At 66.0% G+C, this 12883-nt stretch overlaps 1 protein-coding gene and 2 long non-coding RNA genes across 5 annotated transcripts; 2 read left to right on the top strand and 1 right to left on the bottom strand.

Annotated features, from left to right (window-relative positions):
* Window positions 1–696: 696 nt before the first annotated feature.
* Window positions 697–2341, top strand: LOC140603954 (uncharacterized). Its single transcript, XR_012006998.1, has 3 exons — window positions 697–1006; window positions 1136–1553; window positions 2003–2341. It is a non-coding gene; the product is annotated as an uncharacterized lncRNA (long non-coding RNA).
* A 16-nt stretch (window positions 2342–2357) lies between these two features.
* Window positions 2358–5995, top strand: LOC140603950 (uncharacterized). Its single transcript, XR_012006991.1, has 2 exons — window positions 2358–2579; window positions 3552–5995. It is a non-coding gene; the product is annotated as an uncharacterized lncRNA (long non-coding RNA).
* Window positions 5996–7057: 1062 nt separating this feature from the next.
* On the bottom strand, window positions 7058–12062 carry GLI4 (GLI family zinc finger 4). Of its 3 annotated transcripts, XM_072774764.1 has the most exons (4): window positions 11769–12062; window positions 11382–11554; window positions 8776–8892; window positions 7058–8081 (listed from the first exon to the last, which is right to left on the bottom strand). In XM_072774764.1, the coding sequence occupies exons 1-4, from the start codon at window positions 12041–12043 to the stop codon at window positions 7153–7155; spliced, it is 1494 nt and encodes a 497-aa protein (XP_072630865.1). In that variant the 5' UTR covers window positions 12044–12062; the 3' UTR covers window positions 7058–7152. The 3 variants fall into 3 exon arrangements, with proteins under 3 accessions (XP_072630865.1, XP_072630866.1, XP_072630864.1); XM_072774765.1 differs by lacking the exon at window positions 11382–11554 and having other exon boundaries at window positions 11920–12054; XM_072774763.1 differs by lacking the exons at window positions 11382–11554; window positions 11769–12062 and having other exon boundaries at window positions 8776–10289.
* Between the last annotated feature and the right edge of the window lie 821 nt (window positions 12063–12883).

Here is a 12883-nt window from a genome sequence, read left to right as displayed (position 1 = left end):
CGACCATGACATCACAATTGGTGCTACTGACAAAAACGAGGATCTCAGACAAAGGAACCCCACGATGCAGAGGACCCTGAGTCAGCAGGACGCGCAGAAGAAATGGACAGAGAGGCATTCGGGTCTCCGGGAGGAGAACCCCGGGATCAGCCCCACAGCGGCAGGGCCTGGGGTGCTTCCTGCGCCCCAGAGGACAGCGGCCAGCCACAGGCCGCAGTGGGCCCACCCAGTGAGGGGAAACCACCTGGAAACGTGCAGCGGCGCCCCGAGCACACGTGTCCTTGTTGAGAAGCTATTTAGAATTTTTAAAATCCTCTTTGAAACACAAGTTAGAATAGTTTGCTAGGATTTCACTGTATGTTCATTTCCCGGTGATGCTTCCTTAAGCTAGTTTTGTGAAAAAGGAAAATGTATTTAATGGTTAGATTTGATGAATGTTTATTCCTAGAAGACGAAAAGGCATCAGAAGTAAAACCCACATTAGACGCGACAGGACGTTGAATGACTGTAAAGGAGCCTCACACAGTGACGCAGAGGTGGGGGACGTCCTCGGGCCTGCGGGACCGAGTCGCGGAGGGGCGTCGGCCACGGGGTCCGACTTGAAGCTCGGGGAGAGCGCCCGCCCAGGGTGTTGAGGGCCGGGTCTGCAGCGCCCCGGGCGGCAGGTGCTCCCCCCACCACCACCCCGACCCCCACCCCGACCCCGTCGCCCGGCCCCTGCGCAGATGCCTCACGGCGGGAGCCCGGGGGCCGCTCGTCCGAGAAAACCGAAGTCCGGTCTTGCAGGAGCAGATTTTAGCGGTTTGGGAGTTCGTTAATCCTTGAGAGGCAGTCACGCCCTTTCCAGACGCTTGGACCCTGGGGAGGAACGGAACACGCCCGCAGCCCCCGTGCGCCTTGCGCCCCCAGCACCCTGACCTCCAGGCGGGAAACTGGCTCAGAGAGGACCGCGCAGCCTGGGTGCGCTCCCACCTGCGCCCCACCTGCGCCGGGTGCCAGGCCCCAGGTGTGAGGTGGAAAGCCCTGGCCCCTGCCCGGGGGGAAGCCACACAGCCCCGGGGCTCAGGGCAGCTAACGGGACAGGTGTGCACAGGTGCCCACGGCCGGTAACTCAGGACTGCCCGCCCTGTCCTAGGTCTCAGGCAGGTGAAGTCATCTGTCCAAACTATGCAGCTAGTAGCTGCCCTTGCCAGCATCTGACCCAGGTTCCCTTACTGCCACCTTGCATTCTGAGAGCAGCACCACGGCAAGGCCGCCGCCCCTCCACGCCTGACCCTCAGGCTGCCCCATGGGACGAGGTACCCCCTGGCGTGGGGCAGCAACCAGTCACCGAACGGTGGACAGTGAACCACGGCTGGGAACGAGACTGAGTGATCTGTGGGCACAGGGGGCAGATTGCTTCCTGTCCCCGATCCACTTGTCCACCCAGCAGGTCCGTCTGCCACCACCTGCCTGGGAGAGGGCACCATGGCATGGAGCAAGAGGAGACTTCATTTAAGCCTCGAAAGCTCTAGAACATTCTCCATGGTCCTTACACTTGACGGGCAGCTCAGGTGCCTGTAACATTCTTGGGGCGTGTTTGTGGTCTGGGGTTTTTCCTCGCAGGTGTCTCCTGAGCTTGTCCCATGTCATCACTCTTTCCTTGCCCCTGAACTTGAGCGTCATCAGCTCCGTGGGACACTATTGACTCTTCCTGAGATGTACTGCTTAATATTTTTATTTTTTTAATTTTTAAAAAATATTTTATTTATTTATTCATGAGAGATACAGAGAGAGGCAGAGGGAGAAGCAGGTTCCACGTGGGGAGCCCCACGTGGGACTCGATCCCAGGACCCAGGGATCTCACCCTGGGCTGAAGGTGGCACTAAACTGCTGAGCCACCAGGGCTGCCCATGCTTAATATTTTTAAATGTTTTTTATTAGGATATAATTTGACATATTTAAAACTCCCACAACTTAAGTGTCCTGCTTGACTCTATCTACGTTTCTTCTTCCTGTAAAGCCACTCAGGTCAAGACAGAACTTTCCAGAACCTCCTGGGCAGTCAGTACTCCCAAGGTGACGGCTATTGGAGCTGGAGCTTCAGGTGAATGGGATGGTGGCAGGTGCCCAGCATGGTGCCGGACTGCTTGTTCAGCCGGGTGCTCTGGAGGCTCCAGCGGCGGGTCTCCCTTGCGGCCCACCGCCACCCCCCTGCTGCCCCAGCTTTACTCGGCATTCAAGGCCTGGGTCAGGTCGTCCGCCATCCACCTCTTCAAGTCTTCCAGCCGCTGTTCTCTGCCGCCCCGAGCCCCCGAGCCCGCAGAGCAGAGCCGCAGGTGCGCCCGAGCCCACGGGAGGCCCCGCCCCGCCGGCACTTCCGCGCGGCCTGGGGCGCCGGAGCGCCCGAGGGCGACTGCGCATGCCCGGAGCTGTCCGAGGTGTAGGGTGGCCCGCGGCCGTGGAGCCTCTGAGAAATGGTCGGGGACGCGGAGACCCGGAGCGAATGGGCAAGGGGACCGGGCAGGCAGGGCCCTGAAGGCTGCAGGAAGGAGGCAAGCAGGGGCCCCAGCGGGCGTCTGGCTCTAGAAGGGCCCCCGGTATGTGGCTGGGAAGGAGCCCCGGTGGTTGCAGTGCTCTGGGGGGAGGGCGGGGGCCGCGCATCCTGCAGCCTGGGCTCGGCGGGGGGGGGGGGGGGGGGGGCGCATCGCTGTCCACCGCTGCGGCCTGCTGAAGATGCTGAGTGCTTGGGAAGGAGTCTCGGCTGCAACAGCTGGACGTAAGCACAGCCTCTGGCCCAAGCCCAGCTGAGCGTCCAGCAGTTCCAGGGCCTGGCCGGTGGTATCCGGGCTCCTGTGCAGGTGCTCCTCCTTTCAGGGCAGGTGAGACCAGAGGTCCCCAGACCTGGAACGCCGTCACTATCACTGGGGGGTGTTGTAAGTAAACCCAGATTCCCCACTCGACCTGGGCCTGTCCCCCCACCCCCCACCCCCTGGCATCTAGCAGGCCCTCCAGGTGAAGTAACCGTGTGGCACCTCAGTGGGTGCTCACATCCCTGAAAAAAGATCCTAGAAAATGCGAGCCAAGGGGCCTTATGGGAGGCCAGTGCCTCGTGAGAATTCGTTGAGCTCAGCATGAGATCTCCAAAGCCAAGATAGGGGGTGCGTGGGGCTGCTCCAAGGAAGAGGCCCAGCCTGGGCAAAAGGGAGGGCAGGCTGCAAAAGGTGGTTGGACATGTACCCAGGGTGTGAGAAGACTGTAGACAAGCCTCCCTCTCTCGGGCTGGTTGGTGGGACCTGTCGCAGTGGCCTGACAGCTCTCTGCTTCCTGCAAGTGAGGGTAGCTGCACTGGGTGTGGGAATGAGGTCACAGCCCTTTGGGGTCTCCACTCTTGTTCTTGAGTGTCCCCAGTGGGCTCCCAGCATCCAATGTACAATAGACAGGCCAAGTGTGGTGATCTCTGCGGTCCTGTCAACTGGCAGTGCGCGCCCACCATGCCTCAGAAATCACCCGGTCTCCACGGAACACGCGCCTTTCTAGACCACCACCTGATGCAGCGCTCCGGCCTGCAGGCCTTTCTCCCACAGGCTCGCTTTGGAAGGAGTGCTCTGGCCATGGCATTGGCGTGACCACGAGGGAAGGAGAGCTTCACCCCCAGCTGCTTCCCTGCAGAAGGTGCCGCTGTTTCGGGGCTCTGCCTGAAGGCGTTGCTGTGGCCCCGCACCGTGGGGGGCGGGGGCGCGTCCTCCCAGTGACACTTAGATGCTAAAGCTGCTCAGTGACGGTTTTGTCCTGCATGGTGGCAGTGATGAGGTTCCCTCCAGCACAGCCTACCAGAGCCTGTGTAGCCGCGCACCTGCACGCTCCCCGCGCCCAGCTCCGCTGTGAGCCAGCCCCCTTTCCCACAAGCACAGTATTCACAGGGTCTCTGTCCACGTGAACCCTGGGCCCCCACAGCCTGAGCCCCACCAGAGGCTCCGCCAGGTCCTCGTCACTCACTGGTTTCTTTCCAGTGTGGATTCTCAGATGTGGAGCCGGCAGAGGCGAGCACGCTGGACCCCTGGCACGTCAGTGACGTTGGTGAGGCCCTCGCCCCCCGACTCTCCAGGGCGTCGCTGCAGCTGCTGGCCGACTAAGGCTCCGTCCCCCTAGGCGGCGGGCGCAGGGCTCCTCTGTGCCCAGAGGTCTCTGGCGCCGCCCAGCCGCCCAGCGGCCCGTGCCCCCGCGGTCACCACGGCCGCCTGGACTGTCGAGCGCACCTCGGTCTCCAGCTCCACCGGGCGCCCGGCCGCCGCGGCGTCCCGTGTGGTGTCCCCGGGCCTTCGGGGCCGCGCGCTGGCTGCAGGCGGGCCCGGTCTCCTGCACGTCGCCCGCGGCCGCCCGCCCGCGCAGTGACCCCGCTGTGCCTGCAGCACGCACCGCCGGGGTCGCTTAGATGCAGCGAGCGCCCGGCCTGGGATGTTGTCGCTCAGCGCCCCCCCCCCGCCCCCTCCGCGGCCCGGGCCGCCCGCCCGGCGAGGATCCGCCGCTGGGGGCGCCAGAGGGGCGAGGGGCGGGCGGCGGGCGAGGGGGGAGGGGCCGCGCTCCTGCCGCCGCACTCCCGGCCGCCTCGCCGCTTCCGGGTCGCTGGCGGCCGGGCCGCGCTCCTCCCCGCTCGGGCGCTGCCCTCCGCACCTGCGGACCAGGATGCAGCTTCTCCGCCGTCGCAGCTAGTACAGTCGCGCCCCCGAGACCCGGCCCCGGCCTCACCCCTCCGGGGGTCAGGGTCCAGCTCAGACCCCACTCAGACATTCCTCCACAGGGATCTCTGGGAAGGGCAGCGTGCCTGGTTCCCACGGGCTTGGAAAAACCCCGCCGGACCTGGTTTAGCGGAGAGCCTTGGGCGTAACAGTTAAAGCGGGGGATCCGAGCACTGATGGCCTGGGTGACCCCTAGTGAGTGCTTGTGGTGCAGCAGAGGCACAGAGCACCAGCCCGGGGGCCCTGAGGCCCGCGTGGGGTGAGACCTGCTGTGGGGACCCCCAGCCCAGTGCGGGTGCTCAGGAAGGGCTTATTGAGCGGGTGAGCCAGGAATGCGTAGACCTAATAAACGATCTTGGGAAAGATGTAATTCCAGGTGGAGGCCATGCACGCTAGGAGCTCCTGCTGTTACCTCCTGACTGGCCTGTGCTCTGCTGCTTCACCTAATCCCGTGGAGCGCTCACACAAACACGAGGTGGAGAATCATGCCCAGACCAGCGCAGGCGCAGGGTGTGTACCCTGCCCACGACGGCACGGAGGCGAGTGGCAGGGCGGGGCCACCACGCAGCCTGAATGTCCTAGGAGCTGGATGCAGGGCCGGGGCTCCCGCCTGCCTGGGGCACATCACACAGCAGGTGATCCCGTGCGCCTGGCGCCAGTTTCCACTTCTGCGCTCGCACTCATCAATCAGGGTCCCAAGGACAAATCCTGGGGGAGCCCAGTGTGGAAATCAACTGAAGACCAGCGTCTGGAGGACACTTGGTTCAGTCCACAGATCCCGGCCAGCCCAGCTGGCAGGCGGGGTGACGGGAAGTCGGGCTGCGCAGCAGTCAGTAAGCCCAGCTCCCCGGGTCACAGCCCCTGGCCCAGGGGTGGATGGTGGAGCCCATGCCCCTCTCGTGGCTGAACTAGAAAGACGTTCATCTGGGGCTGTGTCATGGTGAGAGCACACCTATAGCAGGAGAAACTAGGCCAACATTGCGGCCTCAGTAGAATTCTCATCCGTGCTTGTGGAGGTGAATATTATGTGCCCACTTGACTGAGCCCTGGGGTGCTTAGATATCTGGCCAAACCGTTCTGGGTGGGACGCCCGGGTGGCTCAGCAGTTGCGTGCCTGACTTCGGCTCACCGCGTGACTCCGGGATCCCAGATCGAGTCCCATGTCGGGCTCCCTGCGTGGAGCCTGTTTCTCCCTCTGCCTGTGTCTCTGCCTCTCTCTCTCATGAATAAGTAAATAAAATCTTAAAACAACAACAACAACAACAAAAAAACCCAAACCATTCTGGGTATGTCTGTGAAGCTGTTCCTGGATGAGATTAACATTTCCGTGAGTAGACTGAAACAGGCCGCTCTGTCCTATGTGGGTGGGCCCCACGCAATCAGTTGAAGGGCTGAATAGCATAAAAGGTCCCCTCCTACCCATGCAGGCCCTGCCCCGCCCCATCCTTCTAGACAGGTGCACGGGGCACAGGCGTCTGTGGAACGGTCTAGGGCCAAGTGGAGGACCTCCAGGCCCTGCCCTGGGTGGCCGCCGACCGGGTTGGGTGGTGGTGCTGGCATCTGCGTGCAGCCAGGCTCCTGGGCTCCCTGTGAAGCCCAGCGGCTGGGGGAGCAGCTATGGGGCGGAAGGAGCCAGAAGGCGGCTTTTCCGCCTCTTTCAGGCCACAGTGCACCAACAAAGGCGCCTGAGCAGCTGCCTTGAGCCCCGGAGCTGATGTCCAGAGACTGCCTGATGTCTGCTCCTGTCCCCCATGGCTGCTCCCACCGTGAGTGGGGGCGCACGATGGGGGTGTGGCCCAGAGAGGTGGGCAGCTCAACCACGGAGGCCTGGGGACGGAGTCCCAGCCCGAAGTCTTGAGAACTGGGGAGGGGAGGCTCGGAGTTGCGGCCGCAGGAGCTGGGCAGCTCCTCAATGTGGGCGCGGGTGGGGTCCCAGAGTGTTCAGGAGGGGGCAGGTGGGGCGGGAAGGCACAGGCTCCCCCACCCAGCCAGGCCTGCGCTGTGTTGGGCTGACGTCCCAGAGCTCAGGGCAGATCTACGGTCTAAGCCAAGGCCTGGCTGCAGCCGCCTGCACCTGTCCGGAGGCGGAAGCCCGGCGTGTTCCCAGGGGCTGGAAGCAGCTGCCAAGCCTGGGCAACTCCTCACGTGGCTCGGGTAGTGGAGGGGCACCTTGCCTTGGGCGGCCACCAGCTGACCCCACCTGCCCCTCCTCGGCTCTCTGCATCGGGAAACACCTGGCTGCGCGTCCAGGGAAGTCAGGGGGGCTCCAGGCCTCGGGCGGGTCAGTGAGGACCCAAGGTCGGCCGCTCCTCTGTAGAGACAGGCAGGGGCGACCCCTATTTCCATCCATGAAAAAGCATTTATTTGGGCGGGGGGCGCGGGGCTGGCGGTGCGGAGGGGCCGGGGGAGGCGGGGGCCCGCCGCCTGCCGCCCGCTACTCCCGGTAGTGGACCCTCTGGTGCTGGATGAGCTGCGAGCTCTGGCCGAAGGCCTTGCCGCAGGCGCCGCAGGCGAAGGGCTTCTCGCCCGTGTGCGTCCGCAGGTGCCGGAAGAAGTGCGAGCGGCCGCGGAAGGCCTTGCCGCAGTCGCCGCACTCGTAGGGCTTCTCGCCGGTGTGGATGCGCTGGTGCTCGATGAGCACGGAGCTCCAGATGAAGGCCTTGCCGCACTGGCTGCAGGCGTACGGCTTCTCGCCCGTGTGCAGCCGCTGGTGCCGCACCAGGTTGGAGCTCTGGCTGAAGGCCTGGCCGCACTCGCCGCACTTGTAGGGCTTCTCGCCGTTGTGGATGCGCAGGTGCTGCGTGAAGTGCGAGCTGTGGCTGAAGGCGCGGCCGCACTGGCCGCACTCGTACGGCTTCTCGCCCGTGTGGATGCGGTGGTGCTGGATGAAGCCCGACCAGCCGCGGAAGCGCTTCCCGCACTCGTGGCACGCGTACGGCTTCTCGCCCGTGTGGATGCGCTGGTGCTTGAGCAGCAGCGACTTGTACTTGAAGCTCTTGCCGCAGGCCTCGCAGCGGTGTGGCTTCCCGCCCCGCGGGCCCCCCTGCCGCGCCCCGGGCCCCGCGTCCCGGCCGCCCCCCAGCTCCGCGGCCCGCGCGGGCTCCCCCGCCATCCCGGAGGCCCCGGGGGCGCGCAGCGTCGTGCACCAGGGGCCGCTCTGCTGGGGGCGGGGCGCCGGGCCCGGAGGCTGGTGGCCTGCGGGCCGCTCCAGGCTGGCCTCCTGCCCAAAGCGGTCCCCACACTTGGGTCTACGGGGCAGGCTCCTCAGAAGGGTCCTCAGGGCCCCCCCGGCCTGGTCCACCTGGTCCTCGGGGCGGCGGGGGCGGGGAGACGACGCGGCCTGCGCGGGTTCTGCCTCCGAGTCTGAAACGATACACGCAGGGGCGGGTGGATCCCCGGCGTCGGCCTCTCCCTCCGCCGGGGGGTGCCGGGACTAGCGGGAAGCGCAGACCTAGGTGGGCAAGGCCCCCACCGACCTGGACCCAGAGGGAGACAGCAAAGCCCTCTGCTCCCAGAGGTGCCACCCAGGCTCCTGGCAGGGATGTGGGGTGGGTTGCCCCTCTCCTGAGGTTCTGCAGCCTAGGCCGCAACAGGGCACTTCCAGGAACCAAGTCTAGGTGGCAACTGTCTCCTGCCCCCCCCCCTCCCCTGCGCTGCTCACCTCCAGACACCGGCAGGGTCTGCTTCCAGGGCCCTGACCTGACACCTCTAGGATCTCCCGGTTAGGGGAGGCAGAGCCCAAGGGCTTCCCTGGGGGGGGGGGGGGGTGCCGCAAGGGGCTGTGGGGAAAAGGGGACGCAGACCAGAGCCTGACTTAGAGGACTACTGCAGGCGGAGGGCTCGGCCGGGGGAAGGGCCCGTGCCTCCGGGGCTGCCAAAGGGCTACAGCTCGGGCTCAGCGGCAGACCGCGATTGAACAAGGCAGGGGCCCTCGGGGACAGAGCGAGACACTGTCCTGGCGACGGTGCCCAGCACCCAGGGCACTGCGCGGAGCCTGGCATGTGGCAGCACAGGTAGGTCCACCTGGGCAGGGATGGGGAGGGCTCCGCTCACTCACCTGGCCAGCAGGTATCTCTGCCAATCTGGACCTCCTCCACATCTTGGAGATCCAGGTCGGACAGCTCCTCCTCCTGCAGTGGCTGGGAGGGCACCTCAGGGCTGCAGCCAGGGGAGTCTGGGGGCACAGGGGACGGGGGCTCATCTCCCCCTCCTCCCAATCTAGCCCGGGCCTCGTTCAGCTGCCTGTAGAACGCCACCTGCTCCTCACACCACGCACCTCCTCGCCCTCCTGCTGGTCCCGTGCGTCCCAAGGGTCGAGGCACTTGGGAGACAGGGGTGCAGCCATGGGACAGCCTTCCCTGAGGGGCCCCAGGGCACCGCTTGGCTGCTCTGGACTGGGGGCGGGGGTGTGTCCCAGCAAGAGCCACCAGAGCCTTCCAAACGCTCCCAGCACCTCCCCAGGGTCGGGCAGTCCCAAGAACGTGAGCTTTCTGGCTGCGACATCCACACGTTCCTCTCCCTGGCCCCCCCATCGGTTGCCACCATCTCTGAAAGCCCTGGGTGCTGGCTGGGCTGTCCCCCACACCTGCTCTTGGGGTGCCATTCTGAGGCACCCGCCCACTGTGTCCCCCAACCCTGGGCACCTCCAGGGAGGCTGGGACGCAGCACGGGATAGGCTTGCTGTGCCTCAGGGGAGGCCCCCAGCCTGGGCCGCTCCTGGACACCACGCTGCTGGGGCGGGCCTTCCAGGGGGTGTTGTTCTGGGGCCATGAGGGCGGGGGGGGGGGACGGGACTTTTCTGGCTGGAAGGGGTGCTCTTTGTAGGTGAAAATGGCAGAGAAAGTGCATGCTTGGACCTGGACACGGGGACAGAGTTCAGGTCTCAGGTGCCAAGGCCAGGCACGCAGCTCCTCCCCACCCCAGGAGCTGCACATCCTTCTCCATCATTGCTCCTGCCCAGACTGCCCCTCCTGCTGCAGGGTTCCAGACCATACCTTCCAGAACTTGCTCTGGAAGCACAAGCTATGGCGGGCACAGCATTGCGCCAGGCCCCTCGGCCAGCCCAGCACAGCCCTGGCTCCCAAAGTCTGTCCTGTTCCACAGCCCACCTGCCTAACTCCCTGCTCTGGAGGTCCGGAGCGAGGTGGCCTTAAGCTCTTTGCTGCGTCACCTCACCCGCTCCATGCCCGCCCCATCCCCAGGGCCCAGGCCAAGTGCCCTGTGCTGCTCCCTGCTCCAGGATGCCCTCTGCCCCCGACGCCCTCCAGCATTGTGCCCAGCTAGAGACTTAGAAACTGGCTCTCGTGTGAGGTGGATGTGGGAGACGATGGGACCCTGACCGGGGAGGGACCCCAGGCTTCACAGGGCAGACCCCACCTCACCCACTCTGGTGTGGGAGCCGGAGGCTGGGGCTCCAGGGGGCCTGGCCTCACCAGCTGGAGGGCCTGGGGCAGGCTCCTGAGATGCTGGGGTCTTTCTTCTGAGGGGGTCTGTGGACCCAAGCACCAAGGAACCCACCAGTGGAGGAAACGAGGTCCAGAGGCAGCGAGGGGTAGCCTCTGTCCTGGAGAAGGGCTTGGTCCTGGGGCCCAGCTCTCCACGCTGGGCTGGTCTCCACGAGGACGGGATGAAGGCACCCTCCACTCCTCCCTCTGGCCCTCCTGCAGAGCCTGCTGGAGGCCCCACGGTCTCTTCCTCAGGGCTATCCTGGTTTTCCTTGCAGACGCAACCCCCTTCCCCCCCCTTTTCTGATCAGCACAAGGAGTGCTGAAGCTGTTGGCTGCAGCCCCCACTCCCTCTCACTGGGCAGGGCCCCTGGGCACTTGAGGGCGCTTGGCTGTGACCCAAGGACAAAGCCTGGCCGTCCAGGCTCTTGCTGGATCAGGGGCAGCTCCAGTCTGCACTGGGTGAGGACCTGTGTCCCGGGCACCAGTCTTCTTCTCCAGCAGAACTGGCCGGGTCAGCGGGTCTTCCAGACAGCCCCTCCCCGCTCCTGTTTGCTGGGCGCACTGGGGGAGGGGGGGGGGTTCAGGAGCCAGACTTGAGCCAGACTGATGTGTTCTGAATCCCACTGGCATCCACAGGCTCCTGTCTGGGCTTCCATGTCCCTGTCAGGAACACAGGAATAGGAGGTCCTGCCTTGCCAGGCTGCTGTGAGGGGCGGCATGGGAACCCGGAGCTGAAGAGCGGGCCCCGGAATCCTGACTGCGTGGGGACGGAGGGCACAGCCTCGGGGAGGGGGGGGAGCCCTGGGCAAAGCCCTGAAACCGCCCTTCAGGGAGAGGCCTCTCTGCCAGCGAAGGCCTGCAGAGTATGTGCTGCTCCTGGGCAGCGCCCAGCTCCATGCCCACCCCACATCCCCAGTGTGGCCCACCACAGGGCTGGGCAGGAGGCTGGGAGCTGCTCCTGTTCGGATCCTGCACTGAGCCATGTGCAACCTGTGAGCCTCACCGTCCTCATCTGTTAACGCCCTGACAGGGTGGTCACTGGGATTCAGGATAACCTGCGCAGAGCCCCTGGCACAGAGCCCTCGGCACAGAGCTAGCACGTCTCAGCTGTCATCACATCACTGTGTCACGCCAGCACTCACCAAGGGTGAGAACCCCGCACGCAGAGCGAGCCCCGCCCCCTGGGCTAGCTCTTTAGGATGCCCAGACTCTTGACCTGTTGTCACTGGCTCATCTGTGTCGTCAGCTGTGAGGAGTGAGGCCTGGGCTCCTGTGGCACGTGTGGCATGGTTAGAGCCCTGGGACTTCCTGATGGCTGAAGTGAGCAAGACCCACCCATGGGCATCAACCAGGCACTGGCTACTTCCATGGTTTTGACATCCTGAGACCCTGTCAGGAGAGTGGGACAGGCTGGCAGCTCCACCCCTGCAGATCCCTGGGGGCCCCAATCCAGACCAGCCTGCCCAGAACTCTGGGTGCTATTTTCTGGGGCAGGGGCAAAGGCTCACAAAGGGAGATGGGAGTACACAGGGCCCTGCACGGGGGCTGCTCTTCCCTGAACCCCAAACACAGCCCTGGGGGACCACGGGGAGCCATTGCTCACAAGGCTCGGTCTGCAGCCTCAACCACTGCTGCCCGCGGCCCGACCCCAGTGCAAGGGTGCAGGAGCCCCAGTGGCCAGCGAGCTGCCTCTAGTCCAGCCTGCAGTGCCGGTGGTGGGCGGCGGTGGAGGGAGTGCAGCGCAGGGTGAGTACCGTGTTGACGACCGTGCAGGTGAAGCCGGGCCTCGCTGTGGTGGGGTCCAGGTGTCCCTGGTGATGCAAGATTGACAGGGGACGGGACACGGGGGGGCTCCTGACCGTCCCCCAGGGTCGCCATCTTCCCTGGGGCCTGCTGAAGGTGTGCACACCTGGGACCTGGGGAAACGAAAACCATGGCAGGCTGAGGGGGGCCAGGGCAAGGCCAGCTGCCCATCAGCCCCAGGGGAGCGGGGAGAGGGCCAAGGATGCCAGGGTGCCGTGTGGGACCTGGGGTGGCAGCCGGGCCACACGGGCGGCACCAGCGCCGCTGCGGGGCCAGGCCAGGCCCCGTAGGAGCGGGTGTGCGGGGCCCCAGCCCAGAGCCTGGAGCAGGCGGGGACTCCGGGGAAGGGGCCCTGGAGGGTCGGGAGGTGCGGGGCGCGGGGCTCCTGGCCGCAACGCCGACGGAGCGCTGGGGAGGCAGCGCCTCTCTGACCCCGCGCCGCGGGCCCCGGTGCCCCGAGCCGCCCGGTCCCCTGCTCCAGCTCGGTCGCAACAGTGGTCCGGTCCGACGTGACAAGGGTTTTCCCTGGCGCTGTGGTGACGCGGGGCTCCCCGTGGGGCGGAGAAGGACGCCGCTAGCGGGCACGGGGCGCCGCGGGCAAGCTGCACCGGCCTCGGGGGGCGGGGGCGGTCCCGGCCACCCGGAGGGCACCGGCGCCGCGCGGCGGGGCTGCGGGAGGGACCGGCCCCCCGCAGGGACGGACTCGGGGCGCCGGCCGGCCCGCACATGGACCCCGCCGCGGCCCGCCCCACCGAGGCCTCGTCTGCGCCCCGGGGTGCCCACCCGCGACCCCCGGCCGGGCCCGGGCCGAGGTCGCGGCGGCGCGGGGGCGAGGCGACGGCCGCGGTGGGGCCGGGGGGACGACGCGCGAGCGCGGGCGGGCCGAGCATCCCCGCCGCCGCCGCCGCCCGGCGC

This window comes from Canis lupus, chromosome 14 (genome assembly GCF_048164855.1).
Source record: "Canis lupus baileyi chromosome 14, mCanLup2.hap1, whole genome shotgun sequence".
Taxonomy (NCBI): domain Eukaryota; kingdom Metazoa; phylum Chordata; class Mammalia; order Carnivora; family Canidae; genus Canis; species Canis lupus.
Note: the sequence above shows the minus strand (reverse complement) of the source record. Positions and strands in the feature narration are given on the sequence as shown.

What these genes read in the sequence shown, in the direction of transcription:
- GLI4 (XM_072774763.1), bottom strand. Translation starts at nt 9,652, where the DNA reads ATGTGCAGCTCCTGGGGTGGGGAGGAGCTGCGTGCCTGGCCTTGGCAC. An exon ending in CAGAGATACCTGCTGGCCAG is followed by an intron (nt 8,082 to 8,775) that starts GTGAGTGAGCGG and finishes GTATCGTTTCAG; the next exon opens with ACTCGGAGGCAGAACCCGCG.